The sequence below is a fragment of the Tachyglossus aculeatus genome, chromosome 2 (assembly GCF_015852505.1).
Source record: "Tachyglossus aculeatus isolate mTacAcu1 chromosome 2, mTacAcu1.pri, whole genome shotgun sequence".
NCBI classification, from domain to species: Eukaryota; Metazoa; Chordata; class Mammalia; order Monotremata; family Tachyglossidae; genus Tachyglossus; species Tachyglossus aculeatus.
In genome coordinates, this window is record NC_052067.1 from 120,310 (window position 1) to 142,275 (window position 21,966).

Consider the following 21,966-nt stretch of genomic DNA (forward strand, 5'->3'; position numbering starts at 1 on the left):
TCGCAGTGTCTTGGCTGAGCAGCCCAGACTGTTCTGTACCCACTGACTCACATCCACTGCTGCGGGTCAGAGATGAGCAACCCCCAGAGTGATGATGGATCCACACGAGGGGTTCTGGGTCTGTGGGGACAGTGGATGGGGGAGGATGGGGAGGGCAACAGCTCGCCTGGCAGAGGGGGAAAGTGGCAAGCCAACATCGTCTCTCACCAGCCATTTCTATTTCTGCCGGTCGGCTCATTCAGGCACTGTCTGGAGTCTGGACGACAGGGAGGGTGATCCTCTATGGGCTGGGAACTGAGTTAACCGTTAATGACTCTTCTCTGAATCTGCCCTCCTGTTGTTTTTCCAAGGAAAACAAGGCTTCCAGAACTTGGCAGAGTTTTGCAGAATCCACAGGGCCATTGAGGATAAGTGTTACTGTTTTACTGATGCAGGGGCCGAGCCAGGCTCTGGTCTGTGGCCTGGGTGGAGCCGGCCACTCAAGGGCTACAGACCTGGTTCTGCCTTGGCCCACCCGCAGCTGTCTCCTGTTATTTGTGCGGACAGTTACTGATCCCATGTCCTCATCCTGATGCATATGTCTAGTTCCTGTCCCATCCATGTCCTGCCTCCTGCTCCCACTACTTATAAATTCCCACAGGATTGTCCACTTCGGGTAGGCAATGGTCATCTCTTGCTTCTGATGTGCTCTCCCAAGTGCTTAGTACAGAGCTGTGCACTCATTAGGGACTAAACAAATTCCACAGAGGATGATGTCCACATTTGTTCATCTTTCCCCGTGTCTCAAGTCACACCACGGCCTGCACAGGCAAGGGTGCCCTTTATCTCCTTTAGGGCAGTTTCAGGTTCGGTGGTTCAGGACAGTGGATTGGTGTGTAGTAGAGGGGACCCAGACCAAACTTTGGCCCCTCCTGCCCTGTTAGCCTTCCCTTCCTTCCCAACCTTCCCTACCCAAGCCTGCTGGAAAAGAGGAAAGTCAAGGGAGGAGCTGTGCAGCCAATGTGGGTCCCCCAAGAGCGACAGAGACCCTCCTATACCCCATCTCACTGGAGAGCTGAACCCTGGCTCGTGGCCCCAACTACCGGCCCCTGTTCTGGCCCTGCCCTGCCTTTGTACCTTCATGCCCCTGTGTGCCCTGTGCCCCCGTAACCCAACATCCATCTCCTGAGGCAAGCCCAATGAGAGGAACCATTATACCACCTCAGGGTTTAGACTCTCCCCTAAAGGAAACGTTAGCCAGGACACCCAGGCTGCCCTGGGTGTGGGAGGGGTAGTGGGGAGACTATGGAAACCCCGAGCTACTGGTGAGCATGGCAAGGCCAAAGTTCCAACACTAGAAGAAGGATCAGGCCAGAGAGGAAGGGAAGTGAGGTGTGCTGCCACAGCCCCACCTCTGATTCGCACAGCCAAAGGGCCAAATGATTACAGCCCTCCCCCACTGAGGCACCTCATTCTGGCCAGTGGCTCCTTCTGCTCGAAAGCCCACCTTGGGATGATTTAATCCTGTTTCCCTCTGCTGGTACAGTTGCTGAGGAGGAACTGGAGAAGGCAGGAAGGGAGAGGGATGGAGGGAGGATAGAAGGAGCGAGGGAAAAAGGGAGGTGAAGGAAGGACAGGGAATGCATGTTTTCTGTTGTAACCTCCCAAGCACTTAGTCGAGTGCTTGGCTCACAGCAGGTGCTCAATACTACTGACTGTTTCCCACCAGGGCAAGAGGAACCCATTGGAGCTGGAGGATGGCCAGATCAAAACAAATAGCAGGAAACCCACCTTCCCCCCTGAAGTTTAGCACAGGGAATCTGTTTCCACAGGAAGCAGGCAGTGAGAAACACCAGCAGGTCCAGAGGAGTATGGGTAGATCCAAGGACGAGTGTCGATGCTGGGTCACTGGAAAGAGAGTCAGAGGAGTTGGATGGCCCGTACTGGGTCAACGTGGGAGAGTCAGGGACAGAGAAGGGAGATTCAGGGATGTTGGGTGGGGCATGCTGGGTCACTGGAAGGAGAGTAAGGAATGGAGAGGGGAGCCATGAGTGTTGACGAGTCCATTCATTCATTCATTCAATCGTATTTATTGAGCACTTATTGCATGCTAAGCATTGTTCCAAGTGCTTGGGAGAGTACAAAACAACAACAATCAGACATATTCCCTGTCCACAGTGACTTCACACATGATGGGTCACTTGGGGAGAATCACGGATGGAGAGGGGAGAGCCAAGGGTGTTGGGTAGACTCGTAGACTTTTAGACTGTGAGCCCACTGTTGGGTGCCAAGGGTGTTGGGTAGACTCGTAGACTTTTAGACTGTGAGCCCACTGTTGGGTAGGGACTGTCTCTATATGTTGCCAACTTGTACTTCCCAAGCGTTTAGTACAGTGCTCTGCACACAGTAAGCGCTCAATAAATACGATTGATTGATTGATTGATTGATTGGGTGGTCCATTTTTAGCCAGTTGTGGGGAGTGTCAGGGATGGAGATGACCGAATCAGGGGTGTTGGATAGTCCATGCTGGGTCATTGGAAAGGAGAATCGGGGTGTTGGATGGTCTGTGCTGTGTCACTTGAGGGAGGGTCAAGGGTCCCCTCCGGTCTTCTCCACCTGTCACCTTCAACTGTTCAGTCTGCAAAGGCTCCTTCCCCTCGCCTCACAAACATGTCCACACCTAGGCAGCTTAACCTAGTGGATAGAACACAGGCCTGGGAGTCAGAAGGCCCTGTATTCTAATCCCAGCTCCACCATTTTTTTTAATAGTATTTGTTAAGTGCTTATTATGTGCCAGGCACTGTTCTAAGAGCTGGGGTAATGATAATAATAATATTGATAATGGTATTTGTTAAGTGCTTCCTATGTACCAAGCACTGTTCTAAGCACTGATAGATACAAGGTCATCAGGTTGGACACAGTCCATGTCCCACATGGGGCTCAAAGTCTTAATGTCCATTGTACAGATTAGGTAATTGAGGCATAGAGTTGTGAAGTGTCCAACCTGACCTCATTATCTTGTATCTACCCCAGCACTCAGTACAGTGCCTGGTATACAGTAAGTGCTTAACAAATACCATAAAAAGCCCTAAAAAAACCCTGCCTTAATCCCACCACAACACCTTCCAGTTATCATCCCATCTCCTTCCTACCTCTCTAAGCCCCTTGAACAAGTTCCTTCTATCAGCCACCTCCACATTTTTTTTCAACTTGTTCTTCAGTCCCCTACTTATTCCACTTACTTCCATTTAATCCACTCCTCTGCAACTGCTCTCTCCAAGGTCACCAATGACTCCTCCTTGTCAAATCCAACTCTACTTCATCCTAATAATAACAATAATGGTATTCATTAAGTGCTTACTATGTGCCATGCACTGTACTAAACGCTAGGCTGGATACAAGTAAATCGGGTTGGACACAGTCCCTGTCATTCATTCAATTGTACGAATGAATGTCCCATGTGGGGCTTACAATCTCAGTCCCCATTTTAATAATAATAATAATAATAATAATAATAATAATAATAATAATAATGGTATTTGTTAAGCACTTACTATGTGCGAAGCACTGTTCTAAGCACTGGGGGGATACAAGGTGATTAGGTTGTCCCATGAAGGGCTCACAGTCTTAATCCCCATTTTTACAGATGAGGTAACTGAGGCACAGAGAAGTTAAGTAACTTGCCCAAGGTCACACAGCAGACAAGTGGCAGAGCAGGGATTAGAACCCATGACCTCTGGCTCCCAAGCCCGTGCTCTTTCCACTGAGCCATGCTGCTTCTCTCACTTTACAGATGAGGCACCTGCGGCCCAGAGAAGTGAAGGGACACAAGGTCACACAGCAGACAAGTGGCGGAGCAGGGATTAGAACCCAAGACCTTCTGACTCTCAGGCCTGTGCTCTATCCACTACACCATGCTCCTTCTCCTAATCCTCCTTGATCTCTCAGCAGTCTTTGACATGGTGGACCAACCCCTCCCCCTGGGAACATTAAACTTGGTTTCACAGACTCCTGGTCCTCCTCCTACCTGTCTGGCCACTCTTTCTCAACTTCTGCCTCCCGCTCCGTAGCTGAGAGGGATCCATCGAGGCACAGTACTGGATCCCTTTCTCGTCTCAATCTAAACCCACCCCCTTGGGTAAATCACCAGCTCCCACAGTTTCAACTACCATCTCTATGCGGACAGTTCCCAAATCTACCTTTCCAGCCAGTGGAACGAGCACGGGTTTGGGAGTCAGAAGACATGGGTTCTAATCTGGCTCCACCACTCGTCTGCCCTGTGACCTTGGGCAAGCCGCTTAACTTCTCTATGCCTCAGTTACCTCATCTGTAAATTGGGATTTTAAGACTGTGAGCCCCACGTGGAACAACCCGAGTACCTTGTATCTACTCCAGGGTTTAGAACAGTGCTTGGCACATAGTAAGCACTCACCAAATATCATCATTATTATTATCATCTTATCCTCTAGACTGTACGCTTGTTGTGAGCAGGGAACATGTCTACCAACTCCATAGTAATGTACTCTCCCATCTTTGTAGCTGGCTGAGACTGCATTGCACTTTCTGCTCAGGGGCGAAGAAATGGAGTTCCATGGTCTTCTGGCTTCACTTTTAGAAGTAAAGCCTACAATTTTAGTTCCAATTTTGATGGGCCCTCTGAGGGGAAGAAAAGAATGGTCCAAACCTGTTGAGATTGTGACTCACTGCCAAGGGGGGTGGACCTGAAGGATTTTGGAGGTCCTTCAAGCCCCCTAAAAATTCAGTCATATTTATTGAGTGCTTACTGTGTGCAGAGCACTGTACTAAGTGCTTGGGAAGTACAAGCGAAGAGAAGCAGTATGGCTCACTGGAAAGAGCACGGGCTTTGGAGTCAGAGGTCATGGGTTCAAATCCCCGCTCTGTCAATTGTCAGCTGTGTGACTTTGGGCAAGTCACATAACTTCTCTGGGCCTCAGTTCCCTCATCTGTAAAATGGGGATTAAGACTGTGAGCCCCCCAAGACAACCTGATCACCTTGTAACCTCCCCAGCGCTTAGAACAGTGCTTTGCATGTAGTAAGCGCTTAGTAAATGCCATTATTATTATTATTATTACTATTTAGTATGGTGCTCTGTTCACAGTAGGCGCTCAATAAGTATGATTGATGGATTGATCTGTAGTTTCCTATTTCCTCCGGCCTTCAGGACACCTCTTCATGGATGTTCCTCAGCATGGATGCGTCAAACTTAACATGTCCAAAACCGAACTCATCTACCCACCCAAACCCTCTCCTCCCCACCATCATTGACTTCACCACCATCCTCCCATTCTCCCAGACCAACAACCTTGGCAGGGAAGCAGCAGGGTGTAAGGGAAAAAGCACGGGCCTGGGCATCAGGGGATCTGGGTTGTAATCTCGGTTTTGCCATTTGCCTGCCGTGTGATCTTGCACAAGTCACTTAACTTCTCTGGACCACGGTTTACTCACCTGCAAAATGGAGATTAAATCCCCACTGCACTAAGGGCTTGGTGGAGTAGAACACAACGAAATGAGTGGACATGTTCCCTGCCCATAACAAGCTTACAGTCTGAAAGAGCCTGTCAAGGTCCAAACTCCTGAGTGGGAGGGCTGGGCTGAGCCAGGGCACGTGGCTCGCGGGCACGCGGGGATGACTTGGCGGGAAGTTCCCAGGTGGGTGTCAATCAATCAATCAATCAATCAATCGTATTTATTGAGCGCTTACTGTGTGCAGCGCACTGTGCTAAGCGCTTAGGAAGTACAAGTCAGCAACACATAGAGACAGTCCCTACCCAACAGCGGGCTCACAGTCTAGAAGGGGGAGACAGAGAACAAAACCAAACATACCAACAAAATAAAATAAATAGAATAGATATGAACAAGTAAGATAAATAGAGTAATAAATATGTACAAACATATATACATATATACAGGTGCTGTGGGGAAGGGAAGGAAGCCCCTTCGTTCCTCTCCCCCTCGTCCCCCTCTCCACCCCTCCATCTTACCTCCTTCCCTTCCCCACAGCACCTGTATATATGTATATATGTTTGTACATATTTATTACTCTATTTATTTATTTATTTATTTTACTTGTACATATCTATTCTATTTATTTTATTTTGTTAGTATCTTTGGTTTTGTTCTCTGTCTACCCCTTTTAGACTGTGAGCCCACTGTTGGGTAGGGACTGTCTCTATATGTTGCCAACCTGTACTTCCCAAGCGCTTAGTACAGTGCTCTGCACACAGTAAGCGCTCAATAAATACGATTGATGATGATGATGATGATGATGATGAAGTAAGATTGGGGGGAATGGAGAGGGGGACGAGGGGGAGAGGAAGGAAGGGGCTCAGTCTGGAAAGGCCTCCTGGAGGAGGTGAGCTGTCAGTAGGGCCTTGAAGGGTATCACCTTGCGGCCCCGGAACCGGAAGCCCAGGATTCCCTCGCTCTTGGTTGGGGGGGGGGGGGGGAGGGAGGGAGGTGGAGGAGGTTTGGGCCTTTCCGGCTTCCGTAGAGCAGGTTCAGCCGGTCCTGCCCTTAGTGACGGATCGGTATCCGTGGCAACGGGTAGCATCCCTGCCGCGGGCGCCCAAGACCGATCAGCCGGAGCCAGTGCTGGCGCGGCCGTACCTCGTCCCCCCGCGGACAGCGACTGGCCCCTGCTCCCCGGGAACAGTCACCACACGGACACACACACACGGACACACACACACACACACACACACACACACCCACCAGTGATTCTGCCTCCCCCGCAGGTAGTGAGCCCCCTCCCCTCCCCTCCCCTCCCGCCCCCAGTTGTGTCCGCCGCCCGCAGGCAGGCAACGACCCCTGGGGACCAGTGACCCTGCAAGCAAGCAGCCATGGCCGCGCCGGAGCCCGCCGCTGACCCCCAGGGCCCGGCGACCCGCGACCCCCGCCGCCGCCCCGACATCCCACCCGGCCTGGGGACCGACAGCGACCGGACGGTCCCGCAGGTGGGGCCGGGCCGGGCCGGGCCGGGGACGGGGCAGGGCTGCCCTCGGGGGCGGCTCCTTCTTCCCACCGCCCTTCTCCTCCTTTCTCCCTCCTCGTTTCTCCCTCCCTCCTTTCTCCACCTTCCCTTCCTTTCTGGTTTGCGGTTGCCCCCCTTCCCCCGTAGTTCTTCTGGCTCCTTTGTTGAACCCGCCCTCTGCCTGTGTGGTGCCTGTGTGTTACAGGGGGTTAAGTTGGCCGCGGTGGACCTGGACCTTGTGGTCAGACTGCTCAAGGAGCCCAAACAGGTGAGTCAGTCGCTCCCGACACCAGTGACTTCGGCCTCGGAATCAGAGTAAAGTTGTGAGCCCTTAGGCGGGAAAGTCGTGGTTCTTCAGGTCACACGGCTCCCTCAAATTTAAACACACTACGTGCCTTTTAGACTGTGAGCCCACTGTTGGGTAGGGACTGTCCCTATATGTTGCCAACTTGTACTTCCCAAGCGCTTAGTACATGGATCTGCACACAGTAAGCGCTCTTTCAATACGATTGATTGATTGATTGATTGATTGCCAGCTCCCGTACCAAGCCCAGTGCCTAACTCTAGAGGGTGGGGACAAGTTAGGGAGGACACAGGATCATTACTCCAGGAAAAGCAGGACTGGAAGCTCAACTAGGAAGTCAAAGCACATCTTGGCCAGTTCTTGCAGGAGCAGTGGTGCAGGGCTGCCCTGACCCTGCTGGAGACATATGTACTGAAGTCTGCACACGAGCACACACACACACATACAGACACGCGCAGTGTAGCCACACCATTTCTTAAAAAGGTTGTCAATACCTAGTATGGACATTGGCTGCCCAAAACTGATGCCAGAGGGTACTTCATTCATTTCATTCATTCAGTCGTATTTATTGAGCACTTACTGTGTGTAGAACACTGTACTAAGCGTGTGGGTACTCAGCTATCCAACGTGGTGGGCACCAAACTTCCGCCTGAGCCAGGGATGTCGGTGCCTGGCCGGAGACTGTGCTCATCTGCAATTCAATACAGTGATTGCCCCCAGTGGGTACTCAGTAAATAATAATCAGTCGGTCAATGGTATTTATTGAGCATTCAGTGCGCACAGAGCATGGTACTACGAACTTGAGAGAAGACGATGTAACGGAATTGATAGACACACTCTGTGCCCACAAGGAGCTTTCAGTCTAGAGAGGATTCATTCATTCATTCAGTCGTATTTATTGAGCACTTACTGTGTGCAGAGCACTGTACTAAGCGCTTGGGTACTTAGCTATCCAACCTGGTGGGCACCAAACTTCCGCCTGGGCCAGGGATGTCGGTGCCTGGCCAAAGACTGTGCTCATCTTCAATTCAATACAGTGATTGCCCCCAGTGGGTACTCAGTAAATAATGATCAGTCGGTCAATGGTATTTATTGAGCGTTCAGTGCGTGCAGACCATGGTACTACGAACTTGAGAGAGGACGATGTAACAGAATTGATAGACACACTCTGAGCCCACAAGGATCTTACAGTCTAGAGAGGCTTCATTCATTCATTCAATCGTATTTATTGAGCACTTACTGTGTGCAGAGCACTGTACTAAGCACTTGGGAAGTACAAGTTGGCAACATATAGAGATGGGCCTTACCCAACAATGGGCTCACAGTCTAGAGGGGGGAGGTAGACAACAAAACAAAACATGTGGACAGGGGTCAAGTCATCAGAATAAATAGAAGTAAAGCTAGATGCACATCATTAACAAAATAAATAGAATAGTATATATGTACAAGTAAAATACATAGAGTAGTAAATCTGTACAAACATATATACAGGTGCTGTGGGGAGGGGAAGGAGGTAGGGCGGGGGGGGATGGGGGGGAGAGGAAAGAGGGGGCTCAGTCTGGGAAGGCCTCCTGGAGGAGGTGAGCTCTCAATAGGGATTTGAAGGGAGGAAGAGAGCTAGCTTGGCAGATGTGCGGAGGGAGGGCATTCCAGGCCCGGGGGAGGATGTGGGCCAGGGGTCGACGGTGGGATGGGCGAGAATGAGGCACAGTGAGGAGGTTAGCGGCAGAGGAGTGGACGGTGTGAGCTGGGCTGTAGAAGGAAAGAAGGGAGGTGAGGTAGGAGGGGGTGAGGTGATGGACAGCCTTGAAGCCGAGAGTGAGGAGTTTTTGCCTGATGCATAGGTTGACTGGTAGCCACTGGAGACTTTTGAGGAGGGTAGTAACGTGCCCAGAGCGTTTCTGCACAAAGATGATTCGGGCAGCAGTGTGAAGTATAGACTGAAGTGGGGAGAGACAGGAGGATGGGAGATCAGAGAGGAGGCTGATGCAGAGGATGCTACTCTACCAGTGTCACTTCTGTTTGGCCACCACCTGGCCACCACTCCTAAGTATGGCTCGAACTCCTGCCCCCTTTCTTGCTCTCCAGCTGTCCTCTACCTCCCCGTGGGGAACGCATGGCCTTGTCTTAGGATCAAAAGCCTCAACTTGCAAGTGAGAAGCAGAGTAATCTAGTGGCTAGAGCATGGGCTTGGAAATCAAAAGGGCCTGAGTTCTAATCGTGGTTTGTATTATCAGCTTTTATTAGGAACTTATTTTTTTAAAAGCACCATTCCAAGGAAAGGAAGAGGATAGTGATATGATTTACGAATCAATCAATCAATCAATGGTATCTATTGAGAGTGTGCTGTATGCTGAGCATTGTGCTATGCACTTGGGAGAGAATAATACAGTAGAATCGATAGAAACAATCCCTGTCCAAAAAGAGTTTATAATCTAGAGTGGGATTCAGATAAAATTAAAATAAATTACAGAGAAGGGAATTGGAGAGTATAAGAATATTTACATAAGTGCTGTGGGGCTGGAGTAAAGATCAAGTGTTTAAAGGGTACAGATCCAAGTGCATAAGAGATTCATTCAATTGTATTTATTGAGTGCTTACTGTGTGCAGAGCACTGTACTAAGCGCTTAAGAGATGCAGAAGGAAGGGCAGGTAGGAGAAATGAAGACCTAATAATAATTCTCATATTTGTTAATCTCTTACAATGTGCGAGGCACTGTACTAAGAGCTGAGTTGATACAAGCAAATCAGGTTGGTCACAGCCCCTGTCCCAAATGGGGCTCACTGTCTCAATCCTCATCTGTCTGAATCCTCACAGGTCCAAGGTCACACAGCAGACAAGTGACGGAGCTGGGATTAGAACCCACAAAAGGGAAATTCTCTTGAAGGAGGTGTTTTCTTAGTAGGACACTGAAGGTGGTAGGAGTGAGACAAGAGGGAGAACATGAGTAAAGGGTAAGCAGTGAGGCAGACAAACCCAAGGTGCAGTCAGTAGGTTGGTGCTAGAGGAACCAAGTGTGCTTTGAGAAATAAGATGCTCTTTGATTTAAAATGATTATCTGTTTTAGGCTGATTTAGAAGAAATACAGCTGCAATCTCTCAAGAAGTTGGTGGAATGTTATCAGAATGGGATTGTATCCTTTTTTTTTTAAGTGTGCGGAGTTTTCTTCCATTTTCTAATTGAGAAGAATTCCCCTTAGCAAGGAAGCAGATTGCCAGAACTCTCATTCAACCCACCCTCATCCCCACAGCTCTTACGTATGATCGTGAGCTCCTTGTGGGTAGGGAACGTGTCTGCCAACTCTTTTACATTGTACTCTCCCAAGAGCATAGTACAGTGCTCTGCGCATAGTAAGTACTTGTCAGGAAGTTATATTTATTGAATGCTTACTGTGTGTAGAGGACTTCACTAAACTCTTGGGAGAGTATAATACAACAATGTAGCAGACACATTCTCTGCCTACAGCAAGCTTACAGTCTAGGGGGGAGGTAGACATTAATATAAATAAAAAAATTACAAATAAGTACATAAGTGCTGTGGGATTGGGTGAGGGGATGAATAAAGGGAGCAAGTCAGGGTGATGTAGAGAAGCAGCGTGGCTCAGTGGAAAGAGCCCGGGGCTTGGGAGTCGGAGGTCAAGGGTTCAAATCCCGGCTCCGCCACTTGTCAGCTGTGTGACTTTGGGCAAGTCACTTCACTTCTCTGGGCCCCAGTTCCCTCATCTGTAAAATGGGGATGAAGACTGTGAGCCCCACGTGGGACAACCTCATCACCTTGTAACCTCCCCAGCACTTAGAACAGTGCTTTGCACATAGTAAGCGCTTAATAAATGCCATTATTATTATTATTATGTAGAAGGGAGTGGGAGAAGAGGAAAGAAGGACTTAGGAAAGGCCTCTTGGAGGAGATGGGCCTTCAGTAAGGCTTTGAAGGTGGGAAGAGTAGTGGTTTTTCAGATACGAGGAAGGAGGGCGTTTGAGGCCAGACACGGGACGTGGATGAGTGGTCGGTAGCGAAATAGGTGAGATCGAGGTACAGTGAGAAGGTTAGCATTGGAAGTGTCAAGTGTGCAGGCGGAGGTGAAACAGGCGATTGAATGGTTTAAAGTGCTTAATAAACACCATTCATTGAATGATTGCTCTAGTGATCTCTGCTGCCTTTCCTGAGAGGGTGATTCTCCAGGTAGTGCCATGTGGTCGGTTGAGCCCCCGGCAAGAGCCTGGGGTCTGTTGGCTGGACGCTGCCTGGTGCTGGTTCACCTCAGACCCCCGACCCCCTGACCACACCCATTTCCCAGCTCCGGACCCGAGCCGGCATTTGTCACTCTGCCTCGACCCAGGGCTCTGGTTGCTCTGGCCTTGGGCCCATCCCAGAAGAGGGCAGGGTGTCCATAACAAGAGCCGAGATGGGCCCTAGGTTAGCATAGATTATCACCGAGTTGTCAAGCCCCAAGAGGGCTCACTTGTCGCTTATTTTCTTAACTAAAACATTAAAAGCCTCTCAGGGACTTTGAACAAATATTTAAAATCTTGAGCCTGTGTGCAGAACAAATTCAGGAGCGTCCCAGCTTCATCAAACCCATGTGTGAAATCCTCCGACTGTGTGGGTAAGGCAGACTCTGCCCAGCAACATGCTCAGGAAACCCGCAGGCTGGCATTCTGCCTCGCTTCTGCCCCAGGGCACGTCTCAGCTAGTGCGGGAGCTGCTGGAGCGATGGGAGCTCCCCAGCCGCTGATCCTGGCTCCTCCTCAACACTCGCTCTGGGGAGTCCTGGATGGCAGCCACAGTTTGCGGCCTTGCAGGGAGTCCGGCCCTGCTGCGCTGAGGCTACCAGCCCCGGGGGACTGGGAAATGGGCCTGGAAAGCGGATTTGCTTGTTCACTGTGTTTTCTTCTTTTTTTTTTTTAATGGTATTCGTTAAGCGCTCACTATGTGCCAGACTCCATTCTAAGCCCTGGGGTAGATATGAGCTAATCAGGTTGGACATAGTCCCTGTCCCTGTCCCACAGAGGGCTCAAAGTCTTACTCCCCATTTTACGGATGAGGTAACTGAGGCACAGAGGAGTGAAGTGACTGGCCCAAGGTCACACAGCAGACAAGTGGCGGAGCCTAGATTAGACCCCAGGTCCTTCTGACTCCCAGTCCCAGGCCCAGGCTCTATCCATTAGGCCATGCTACTCATGCTACACATCCTCATGTCGCAACAATAAGAATAGTGATAGTTGTGTTAGATGCATACTATAGGCCAAACACTGTGCTAATCGCTGGGGTAGATGTGATGTTAGCAGGTCAGGCATAGTCCCTGTCACTCACGGGGCTCACAGTCAGGGCTTTCGGGGGAGGTGGGAGCTCCAGGGGCAATCGAGCTCACTGTGGCACCTTGAGGAACCCCCAAGGGGCAACTGACCCAGAAAAATTTGTTCGCAATCTTTCATGCAGAAATTGCCCTCGGGAGGGGGCACCAAGCCTTTTAAAATCTTTTAGCTGAAGGAAATTTTGCTCTGATAGGTTTGTAGAAGCCCCTAGTCAACCACCAGTGGTATTTATTGAGCACCTCCTGTGTACAAAGCACTGAACTGAGTCCTTGGGAGAGCACAATAGAATTAATACACATGATCCCTCCCTTCAAGGACCTTACTGTCTAGTGGGAGAGACGAGACAATAAAATTACAGATAGGAAGAAAGAGAAGAGGATATGTACATGAGTTAGTATTTAGTTAATAGATATATTCATAATTGCTAATGCAGGTTGTGAGAACTTAAGTGCTCAGATGTGAGTTTGCACCAAAATGGCAGTTGCAAGTATCTAAACTGGGGAGGGGAGAAATTAATCAGGCAGGACCTCCTGGATGGGATGGAATTTCAGAAAGATTTTGAAGACATATGTTGGGTGTGACTTTGGAGGGAGTTTCAGGCAGGGAGAAGGGTGTGAGCAAGAAGTTGGTCATGAGGGGGATAAGAACAAGGCACAGTGACTAGGTTAGCTTGAGAGCAGCAAAGAGTGTAAGCTGAGGGGTAGTGTTTATATGACTTGGGATGCAGGGAATTAATTGGAGAAGATATGCCGGAGGGGCTGGGTTTTCAGGAGAATTTGGGGTTTGGGGAGGGAATTGCAAGCTAAGAGAAGAGTGTGAATGAGGGGACAGAGGTGGGACCATTGAGAGCGAGGTACAGCTAGAAGGGGAGTGGCAGGTGAGAGCCTCAAGGTCAGTGTTTAGGATTGTGGAGAGGCGTGGGTAACAGTGTTTTAGAAAAATGATTTGTGCAGCATCATGAAGTGTGGACTCGGGAGGCGGGGAACTCTCTGAGAAGGCTGAGGCCGATGTAGTCATCGAGCCAGGATATATGCTGCCCACCTGGACTAGCATGATAGCCGTTTGAGGAAAGAGGAAGGAGCTGAACCTGGAAGTTTGCAGGGAAAAACCTAACAGCATTTGGCAACAGACTGAATATGGGCCTTTGGGCTTTAAATTTCCTTTAATTTTGCAAATTTGAATAGAGAATAAAATGCCATTTGCCTTCAGTTGGCATACTTTGGGGAAGAAATGCAAATTCTAGTTGAGACTTAAAACTAACCATGCATAGTTTATCTTTTCAACCAGCTTATTGTCCCGCCTGCTAGCTGGATGTGAATTTCCTGATCGTGGGGATGGGCCAGGAGATTCTTGGGTGTCTGCTGCCCTGTGTTGGCCGGAAGAGCTAGGTCAGGACTCCGCATGGGCCACAGCCCCACTGCCAGTCCAGGATCAGAAAAGAAACACCTTGGAATGAATGAGTCTCGTTCTTTGCCCCTGCATTTGCTCGTGGAGATCGGTGGGGCCATCTCTCTCTTCCTCCTCCCATTCAGAAGCTCTGGAACTCTCCCAGTATAACAGAGTGTGGTTCTGTTATCTTGTACTCTTCCAACTGTTGAGTACAGTGCTCTGCACCCAGTGACCGTTCAATAAATGCCATTGATTGGTAATTTGATTCTCAGGTTCAGAAAGACTTTGGCTTCAGGGGAAGCCACAACAGCTGGATTTTACTTCCAGCAACTGGTCCTCTGCAGAGTGTACACACCGGCTGCCCGGCTGCTCCTCCCGCCTCTTGTTCCCTGTTTCCCAGCCCTGCTCTTTCTCCTCCTTCCCTCTCATTTCCTGTTCCCCTGTCCTTCCCCCTCTCCTCCAGTTTTTGCTCATGTTCTTTCTGTTCCACCGTACCCACTTAATAATATTAATGATAATGATGATGATGGTATTTGCTAAGCGCTTACAATGTGCCAAGCACTGTTCTAAGCCCTGGGGTAGATACATGGTAATCAGGTTGTCCCACGTGGGGCTCACAGTCTTAGTCCCCATTTTACAGATGAGGGAACTGAGGCACTGAGAAGTGAAGTAACTTGACCAAGGTCACAAAGCAGACATGTGGCGAATCCAGGATTAGAACCCAAATCCTCTGACTCCCAAGCCTGTGCTCTTGCCACTCGGCCATGCTACTTCTCTAGAATCATTTGCTGATCCTACTCAGCTCTGCAGACCCCAACAGCAAGTCTCTTATGGACAAGAGGATAAAGCCAGACCAGGGAGAAAATGTAACCTTCTCATTCCCCTGAGGCCCAACCAGTGGACCTGGAGAGGCTGGGGACCAGTGTAAAGAATTTATTTTGCATTCCAATTGGTCTTTTCTTTCCCGGGCAGATTGCCCAAATCTTGGATTACCACACGAACTGCTCATTGTGCCCTTTGATCAGCCTCAGCATGCCTCCGCCCCCACCACCCTCTTTCCAGCAAAGGTGGCTGTGCTGGAGTCTTGTTCCTGTCTGAGCAGAGGCTTAGCTTTAATACAGAGCCATCGTGGAAAACAAGCTTACCCTGGCAAACGTGGTTTCTTTTACTCGGGACGTTCTTCCTCCTGGGCCCTCCAGTTGCATCTTATAGTGGAGGGATCCCAGGTGGAGAGTCAGCTGACCTGGACTAATAGACTGTGCTGGCCAAGGTGCACCTCCCCTCCCCCAGCCCAAGCCCGACCCCCTGCCCCGCTAAGGGATCAAAGCAGGATTTGGGAGGGATGAAAGGGAGCCCTGGTGGTCCTCCGAGGGCTGGGTCCTGGGCAGGGAGACATCAAAAATCCCAGCCTATTGGCCGGGGTTTGAGAAGGTTCTGGAGCAGCTTTCAAGTGCCAAATGATGCTGGACCCAAAGTGACTATCCAGTTCCTCAGGCCTCCCCCTGGGGCCAGCAACACCATTTCCTCCCAGCCCCCCGGGATCGGCAGCCCCGATCCCATCCTTTGGGACCACCATCACCATCCCAATCTCTGACAGTGATAATGATGCTACTTGGTAAGCGCTTGCTATGTGCCAAGCACTGTACTAAGCACTGGGGTAGATGCAAGATGTTCAGGTTGGACACAGTCCAGTGGAGTTCACAGTCTAAGTGGGAGTGAATCTCTACAGCAGCTCTGCACACAGTAAGCGCTCAATAAATATGATTGATTGATTGATTGTAGAGCTGAGCTCTCCTTGAGCATTTCCCAACCAATATGGGTTCCTGCAAAACCTTTCCAACCCTGCCTGCTGCTGTTTTCGATTGGTTTTCCCTATAAGCCTCCCACCGCTCCTGCTTGCTCACGTTCCTACAGTTTTTAATAGAGAATAATTTCATTCTGGCAAACTGTGCCAAAGATTCTCTGTGCTCAAAACAAAGGAAACAATCTGTGAATAAAGATACTGTAGTGGAGGTACAGGTTGAGCAGGTTTGTAATAGTTTGCTACCCAGTTCCTCATTTCTCCCTGCAGATTACCATTTTTGAAAAAGAAACTCTCGGATGAAGAAAACTATGCCAAAGTTGTCTCCGATTCAGTGGCACAGTTGGGTAAGCTTCTATTTCTGCCCCTCTGGGAGGGCCAGCCTGTCTGTCTGTGGTTGCTCAGATGACTGTTCATTTGCGTAAGAGGAAAGCTGAATCTCCCACTGTTAGAGAAGCAGCGTGGCTCAGTGGAAAGAGCACGGGCTCGGAAATCAGAGATCATGGGCTCAAATCCCGGCTCTGCCGCTTGTCAGCTGTGTGACTTTGGGCGAGTCACTTAACTTCTCTGGGCCTCAGTTCCCTCATCTGTAAAATGGGGATTAAGATTGTGAGTCCCATATGGGACAACCTGGTCACCTTGTATCCTCCCCAGCGCTTAGAACAGTGCTTTGCACATAGTAAGTGCTTAACAAATACCATTATTATTATTATTATTATTATTATTAGATGGTCTGGGAGGTGATTGGTCCCAGAATTTGGCTCTGGGATCAAGGTTTCCTCTTTAGAGGAAGAAGAAAATTGAGCCACTTCATGTTTTCTCTCAGTCCAAGACCATCCCGAATCTGCTCACTCTCCAGGATGGGTTTGCTGCCCATGCAGGCCAGGTAGGGCCTGGGGGCTCCCCAGTGCCTTCAGGGGGGTCCAGGTTGACCGCCAGAGCCCCCCAAGGTTCAAGTGTTGCCGGGGTCAAGCTGGACCCATAGTTTGGAGGGCTATCATAGGTTTAGGTGAGGCCATACCTGAAGCTCCCGACCAGAGCCGGGCTCTGGAACCCCCCTACCTCCAGGGGCTCTGCAGTCAGATGCACGGAGGGGTGGATCCGAGGCCCCAGAGTCTGCCACCCTGCCAGGTTCCATTCTGCCTCCTCCCAAGGAAAATGGGCCCGACAGAGGTCCCAGAAGGTCTACCTGTCGACCAGCTCACCAGGCTTCGGTATGGTCTCGGGAGAGTCCTTGGTCTGAGCTGGGTGACTGGTCAGTCAGTCAGTGGTATCCTATTGAGTGCTTACTGTGTGCAGTGCACTGTACTAAATGCTTGGGAGAGTATAATATAACAATAAGCAGACACATTCCCTGCCCACAATGAGCTTACAATCTAGAGGGGAGACAATCAGGTACATAAATTGCAGGTATGTACATAAATTACAGATATAGACCGTACCAAAGTATACTAGCTGGCCTTTGCCCAGGGCACAAGAACCTTGCCAGAGAAAGCCAGGTCTGCCAAAGCGTTTTTCCCAGTAAAGTTCCAAAGCTTTCCAGTGTTTCGGGGACAGCCAAGTCTCATGAATGGAAAAACCGCGAAACAGAAACATAATACGGCTGGGAGCCACAGGTGCAAAAATATTCCTTGGATCGGAATGGTGAACAGGTGCTCTGGGTTGGGGTCGGGGACACCAGAGGGCAGGAGTGGCAGTGAGCAGGTGGGGCAGGATCTGGGCACCTCACTCCTCCCCAGCCCGGGAACCAGTGGCTCGCAAGCTGTCGTTTGACCCCCTCTGACATGTGAAGGACTGATTGCACCGAGAGAAAGAACTGCAAGAGACACATCCATTCTGGGCCCTTGCTCATTCCTCGGTTTGGGAGGCTTAACCTTGCAAGTTTGTGTCAGGGCTGTAACCAATCTGAAATTAAGCTTGTTTGTTTCCATTTGGGCAGGTCACTTCATGAGCGTCCCGAGTTCTGAGGTGAGGATCCGAATCTGTAAATGCATTGTTGACTTCTATCATGCGGAGCCGCCGAAGAAGCCGATCGCAGGTGAACTATTTGATCTGAGTCTGGCCCAAAGGTAATAGCTTCATAGCTCATTGCTGTAGACTCTCTGTGAGCCCTGGCCTGGTTTGGAGGCAGCGGCTCAGGGTAGCTCAGTGTTTCAAACATAGTCGTCATCATAATAATACTTCCATCAATGTGCTTACCATGTGCAAAGCACTGTATTAAGCACTGAGGTAGACACGAGATAATCAGGGTGGACCCAGACCTGTCACAAAGGCTGAGCAGAAGGAAAAACAGATGAGGAAACTGAGACACAAAGAATCAATCAATTGTATTTATTGAGGACTTACTTGGTGCAGTGCACTGTGCTAACTGCTTGGGAGAGTACAGTATGACAGAGTTGGTAGACATGTTGAAAAGCGATGTGGCTTAGTGGATAAAGCACATCCCTGAGAGCCAAAGAACCTGGTTCTAATTCCAGCTCCGCCACTTGCCTGCCGTGCCCTTGGGCAAATCACTTAACTTCTCTGTGCCTCAGTTTCCTCAAGTGAAAAATGAAGACTCAATACCTGTTCTCCCTCCTACATAGACTGTGAGCCCTGTGTGGGACAGAGATTGTGTCCAACCTGATTACATTGTATTTACCCCAGTACTTGAAGCAGTGTGGCCTAGAGAATAGAGCACGGGCCTTGAAGTCAGAAGGACCCGGGTCCTAATTCCGGCTCCACCACTTTTCTGCTGTGTGACCTTGGAAAAGTCACTTCACTTTCTCTTTGCCTCAGTTATCTCATCTGTAAAATGGGGACTAAAACCGTGAACCCCATGTGGACAGGGACTTTGTCCAACCCGATTTACTTTATGCACCCCAGAGCTTAGTAGAGTGCCGGGCACATAATAAGCACTTACCAAATACCACCACTTAGAACAGTGCTTGACACAAAGTAAACGCTTAACAAATATCATTTAAAAAAAGTTCCCTGCCACAAAATAAGCCTACGGTGTAGCGGGGGAGACAGCCATTAATTTAAATAAATAATTTACGAATATAAAGAAGGTAAGGGCCTTGCCCAGGGCCACTCAGCAGGCAAGTGGCAGAGCCATGATTAGAACCTGGGATTTATTTCCCAGGACTGGGCTCCTTCCGCAAGGCCAGGCTGCTTCTTGAACAGCAAAGGCTCATTTCTGAACCCATCTGAAACCATGTTGGCATGCATTCGAGATGGATAATAACCCCATCCACTCACTGCTGTTTCTTCAGGCTATCAGCCGGTGAGCCCCTCCTACAAGGTTCGGATGGCCGAGTCAGGGGGACTGGCAGGGGCCCTCGTCCTGTCGATGGCTTCCCTCGAGGATCAACTGACAGAGAAGTTGTGGGTGCTGAAGGCTCTGCAGCATCTCTCCACCTCGGGTGGGTAGAGGATGGGGAACCCAGACATGACCCCTCCTCCATCCTGACTAGCGATTCCACCCAAGATGATGGAGAGACTCCCGGAAGGCAGTTGTTGACAGCAGTCTTCTATTTCCAGTAATAAATTGCAACCTAATGATGAAAGCCCAGGCTGCCAGCAGGGTCTGCTCTCACCTCAATGACCCCGATCCCTCCGGACAGCTCCTGTTCCGTTCGTCAGAGATTCTGTGGAACCTGTTGGAGAACACATCCAAAGAGGAAATCATCAATCAGCTCAGCACCTTGGAGTGCGTGTGGTAAGTCCAGTCAGGTTGGCTGCATGGGCTGCCCAATTAATGGGGTGCCGTGATGGGGCTGTCCCATCAGGGTAGGGGGGCTCATGGGGCTTCAGCACTGCACCCCAACCTCCCAGGCTCCCCTGCCCGAGTTTGTCTCGTCCTCACACTGTAAGAATGATACTACTACTTCTACTTGTGGTATTTAGTAAGGGTTTACTATGTGCCAACCACTGTACTAAGTAAACACTGGGATAGAGATAAGATAATCAGGTCAGATACCATCCCTGCCCCGGGTGGGGCTCGTAATATAGGTAGGAGCGGAAACAGACATTCCGTCCCCATTTTGCAGAGGAGAAAACAGAGACACAGAGAAGTTACATGATTTACCCAAGGCCCCATAGTAGGCAAGTGGCGAAGTCAGGATTAGAACCTAGGTCCTCAGACTCCCAGGCCTGGCCTCTTTCTACTAGGCCGGGCTGTTTTCCAGTTTCCCCGGGACAGTGGCCAGGCCTAAGCTGAGCCCGGAGAATGTGCTGGTTTTTCCGCCTGGGACTGGGCTGCTGGCCATGTCCCCCTATGCCTCCGGTCTGCCTGGTGGCTGACCCATAGGGCCCAAATCTCTCTGAGGGACAGCCATCCTGTTTCCCTCTGCTGGTACCAGGCCAGGTGGACACGAGAAAGTCGGGGTGTGGGAGAGGGTGTTTTCCCTTCCCTCACAGCTCCCCACTTCTCAGAGAGCCTGAGATGCCCTGTGAGTCAGGGAAGGGAGCAGGAGATGGGGAGGAGAGAAGCCTCAGGGGCCAGGATGTTTGCAGAGACAAGGCAGGGGAGACTGACTGGGATCCAGAATTCTAATTACATTTTCAGGTAGAGTGATTCAGGATGGCTAGTTAAAGCCGAGGAAACCAAATCCAGGTATCCTGATCCATTCTGTCAATCAATTGTATTTATTGAGTGCTTACTGTGTGCTGAACACTGTACTAAGCACATGGGAGGGTACTTCATAACAGAGTCAGTAGACATTTCTTGCCCGCAAGGAGCTTGCAGACTAGAGGGAGAGACAGACGTAAAAAAAATTAATTACGGGTATGTACATAATCAATCAATCAATCGTATTTATTGAGCGCTTACTATGTGCAGAGCACTGTACTAAGCGCTTGGGAAGTACAAATTGGCATCACATAGAGACAGTCCCTACCCAACAGTGGGCTCACAGTCTAAAAGGGGGAGACAGAGAACAGAACCAAACATACCAACAAAATAAAATAAGTAGGATAGAAATGTACAAGTAAAATAAATAAATAAATAAATAAATAGACTAATAAATATGTACAACCATATATACATATATACAGGTGCTGTGGGGAAGGGAAGGAGGTAAGACGGGGGGATGGAGAGGGGGACGAGGGGGAGAGGAAAGAAGGGGCTCAGTCTGGGAAGGCCTCCTGGAGGAGGTGAGCTCTCAGCAGGGCCTTGAAGGGAGGAAGAGAGCTAGCTTGGCGGATGGGCAGAGGGAGGGCATTCCAGGCCCGGGGGATGACGTGGGCCGGGGGTCGATGGCGGGACAGGCGAGAGCGAGGTACAGTGAGGAGATTAGTGGTGGAGGAGCGGAGGGTGCGGGCTGGGCAGTAGAATGAGAGAAGGGAGGTGAGGTAGGAGGGGGCGAGGTGATGGAGAGCCTTGAAGCCCAGGGTGAGGAGTTTCTGCTTGATGCGCAGATTGATCGGTAGCCATTGGAGGTTTTTGAGGAGGGGAGTAATATGTCCAGAGCGTTTCTGGACAAAGATAATCCGGGCAGCAGCATGAAGTATGGATTGAAGTGGAGAGAGACACGAGGATGGGAGATCAGAGAGAAGGCTAGTGCAGTAGTCCAGACGGGATAGGATGAGAGCTTGAATGAGCAGGGTAGCGGTTGGGATGGAGAGGAAAGGGCGGATCTTGGCAATGTTGCGGAGCTGAGACCGGCAGGTTTTGGTGACGGCTTGGATGTGAGGGGTGAATGAGAGAGCGGAGTCAAGGATGACACCAAGGTTGCGGGCTTGTGAGACGGGAAGGATGGTAGTGCCGTCAACAGAGATGGGAAAGTCAGGGAGAGGACAAGGTTTGGGAGGGAAGACAAGGAGCTCAGTCTTCGACATGTTGAGCTTTAGGTGGCGGGCGGACATCCAGATGGAGATGGATAAGTGCTGTGAGATAAGTGCTGTGAGGATAAGCACCTCACATAAGTGCTGTGAGGTTGAGGGTGGGGTGAATAAAGGGCGCAAATCCAAGTGCAAGGTGTTGTAAACCTGATACATTGCTTCCTGGCCCTTTGAGCGCTCTTTTCAGTCAATCTATCAATCATTCAGTCAGTGGTTTTTACCGAGCACCTCCTGAATACACAGCACTGTTCTAAGCACTTGCGGGAATATGATAGAGGGAGAAAACAGGGTCCCTGCCCTTAAGGAGAAGCAGCGTGACTCACTGGAAAGAGCCCGGGCTTTGGAGTCAGAGGTCGTTGGTT

General features: G+C 50.1%; 1 protein-coding gene across 1 annotated transcript in view; it reads left to right on the top strand.

The window, feature by feature from the left end:
• Positions 1–5,627: 5,627 nt before the first annotated feature.
• Positions 5,628–21,966, top strand: part of CFAP69 (cilia and flagella associated protein 69) — a 52,077-nt gene continuing 35,738 nt past the window's right edge. The window contains 12 exon segments of the mRNA XM_038742268.1: positions 5,628–5,650; positions 6,519–6,552; positions 6,555–6,614; positions 6,617–6,703; positions 6,706–6,735; positions 7,177–7,239; positions 10,344–10,409; positions 11,773–11,882; positions 16,052–16,128; positions 17,721–17,819; positions 19,036–19,185; positions 19,304–19,481. Of these exon segments, the coding sequence (XP_038598196.1) occupies positions 5,628–5,650; positions 6,519–6,552; positions 6,555–6,614; positions 6,617–6,703; positions 6,706–6,735; positions 7,177–7,239; positions 10,344–10,409; positions 11,773–11,882; positions 16,052–16,128; positions 17,721–17,819; positions 19,036–19,185; positions 19,304–19,481 (977 nt within the window).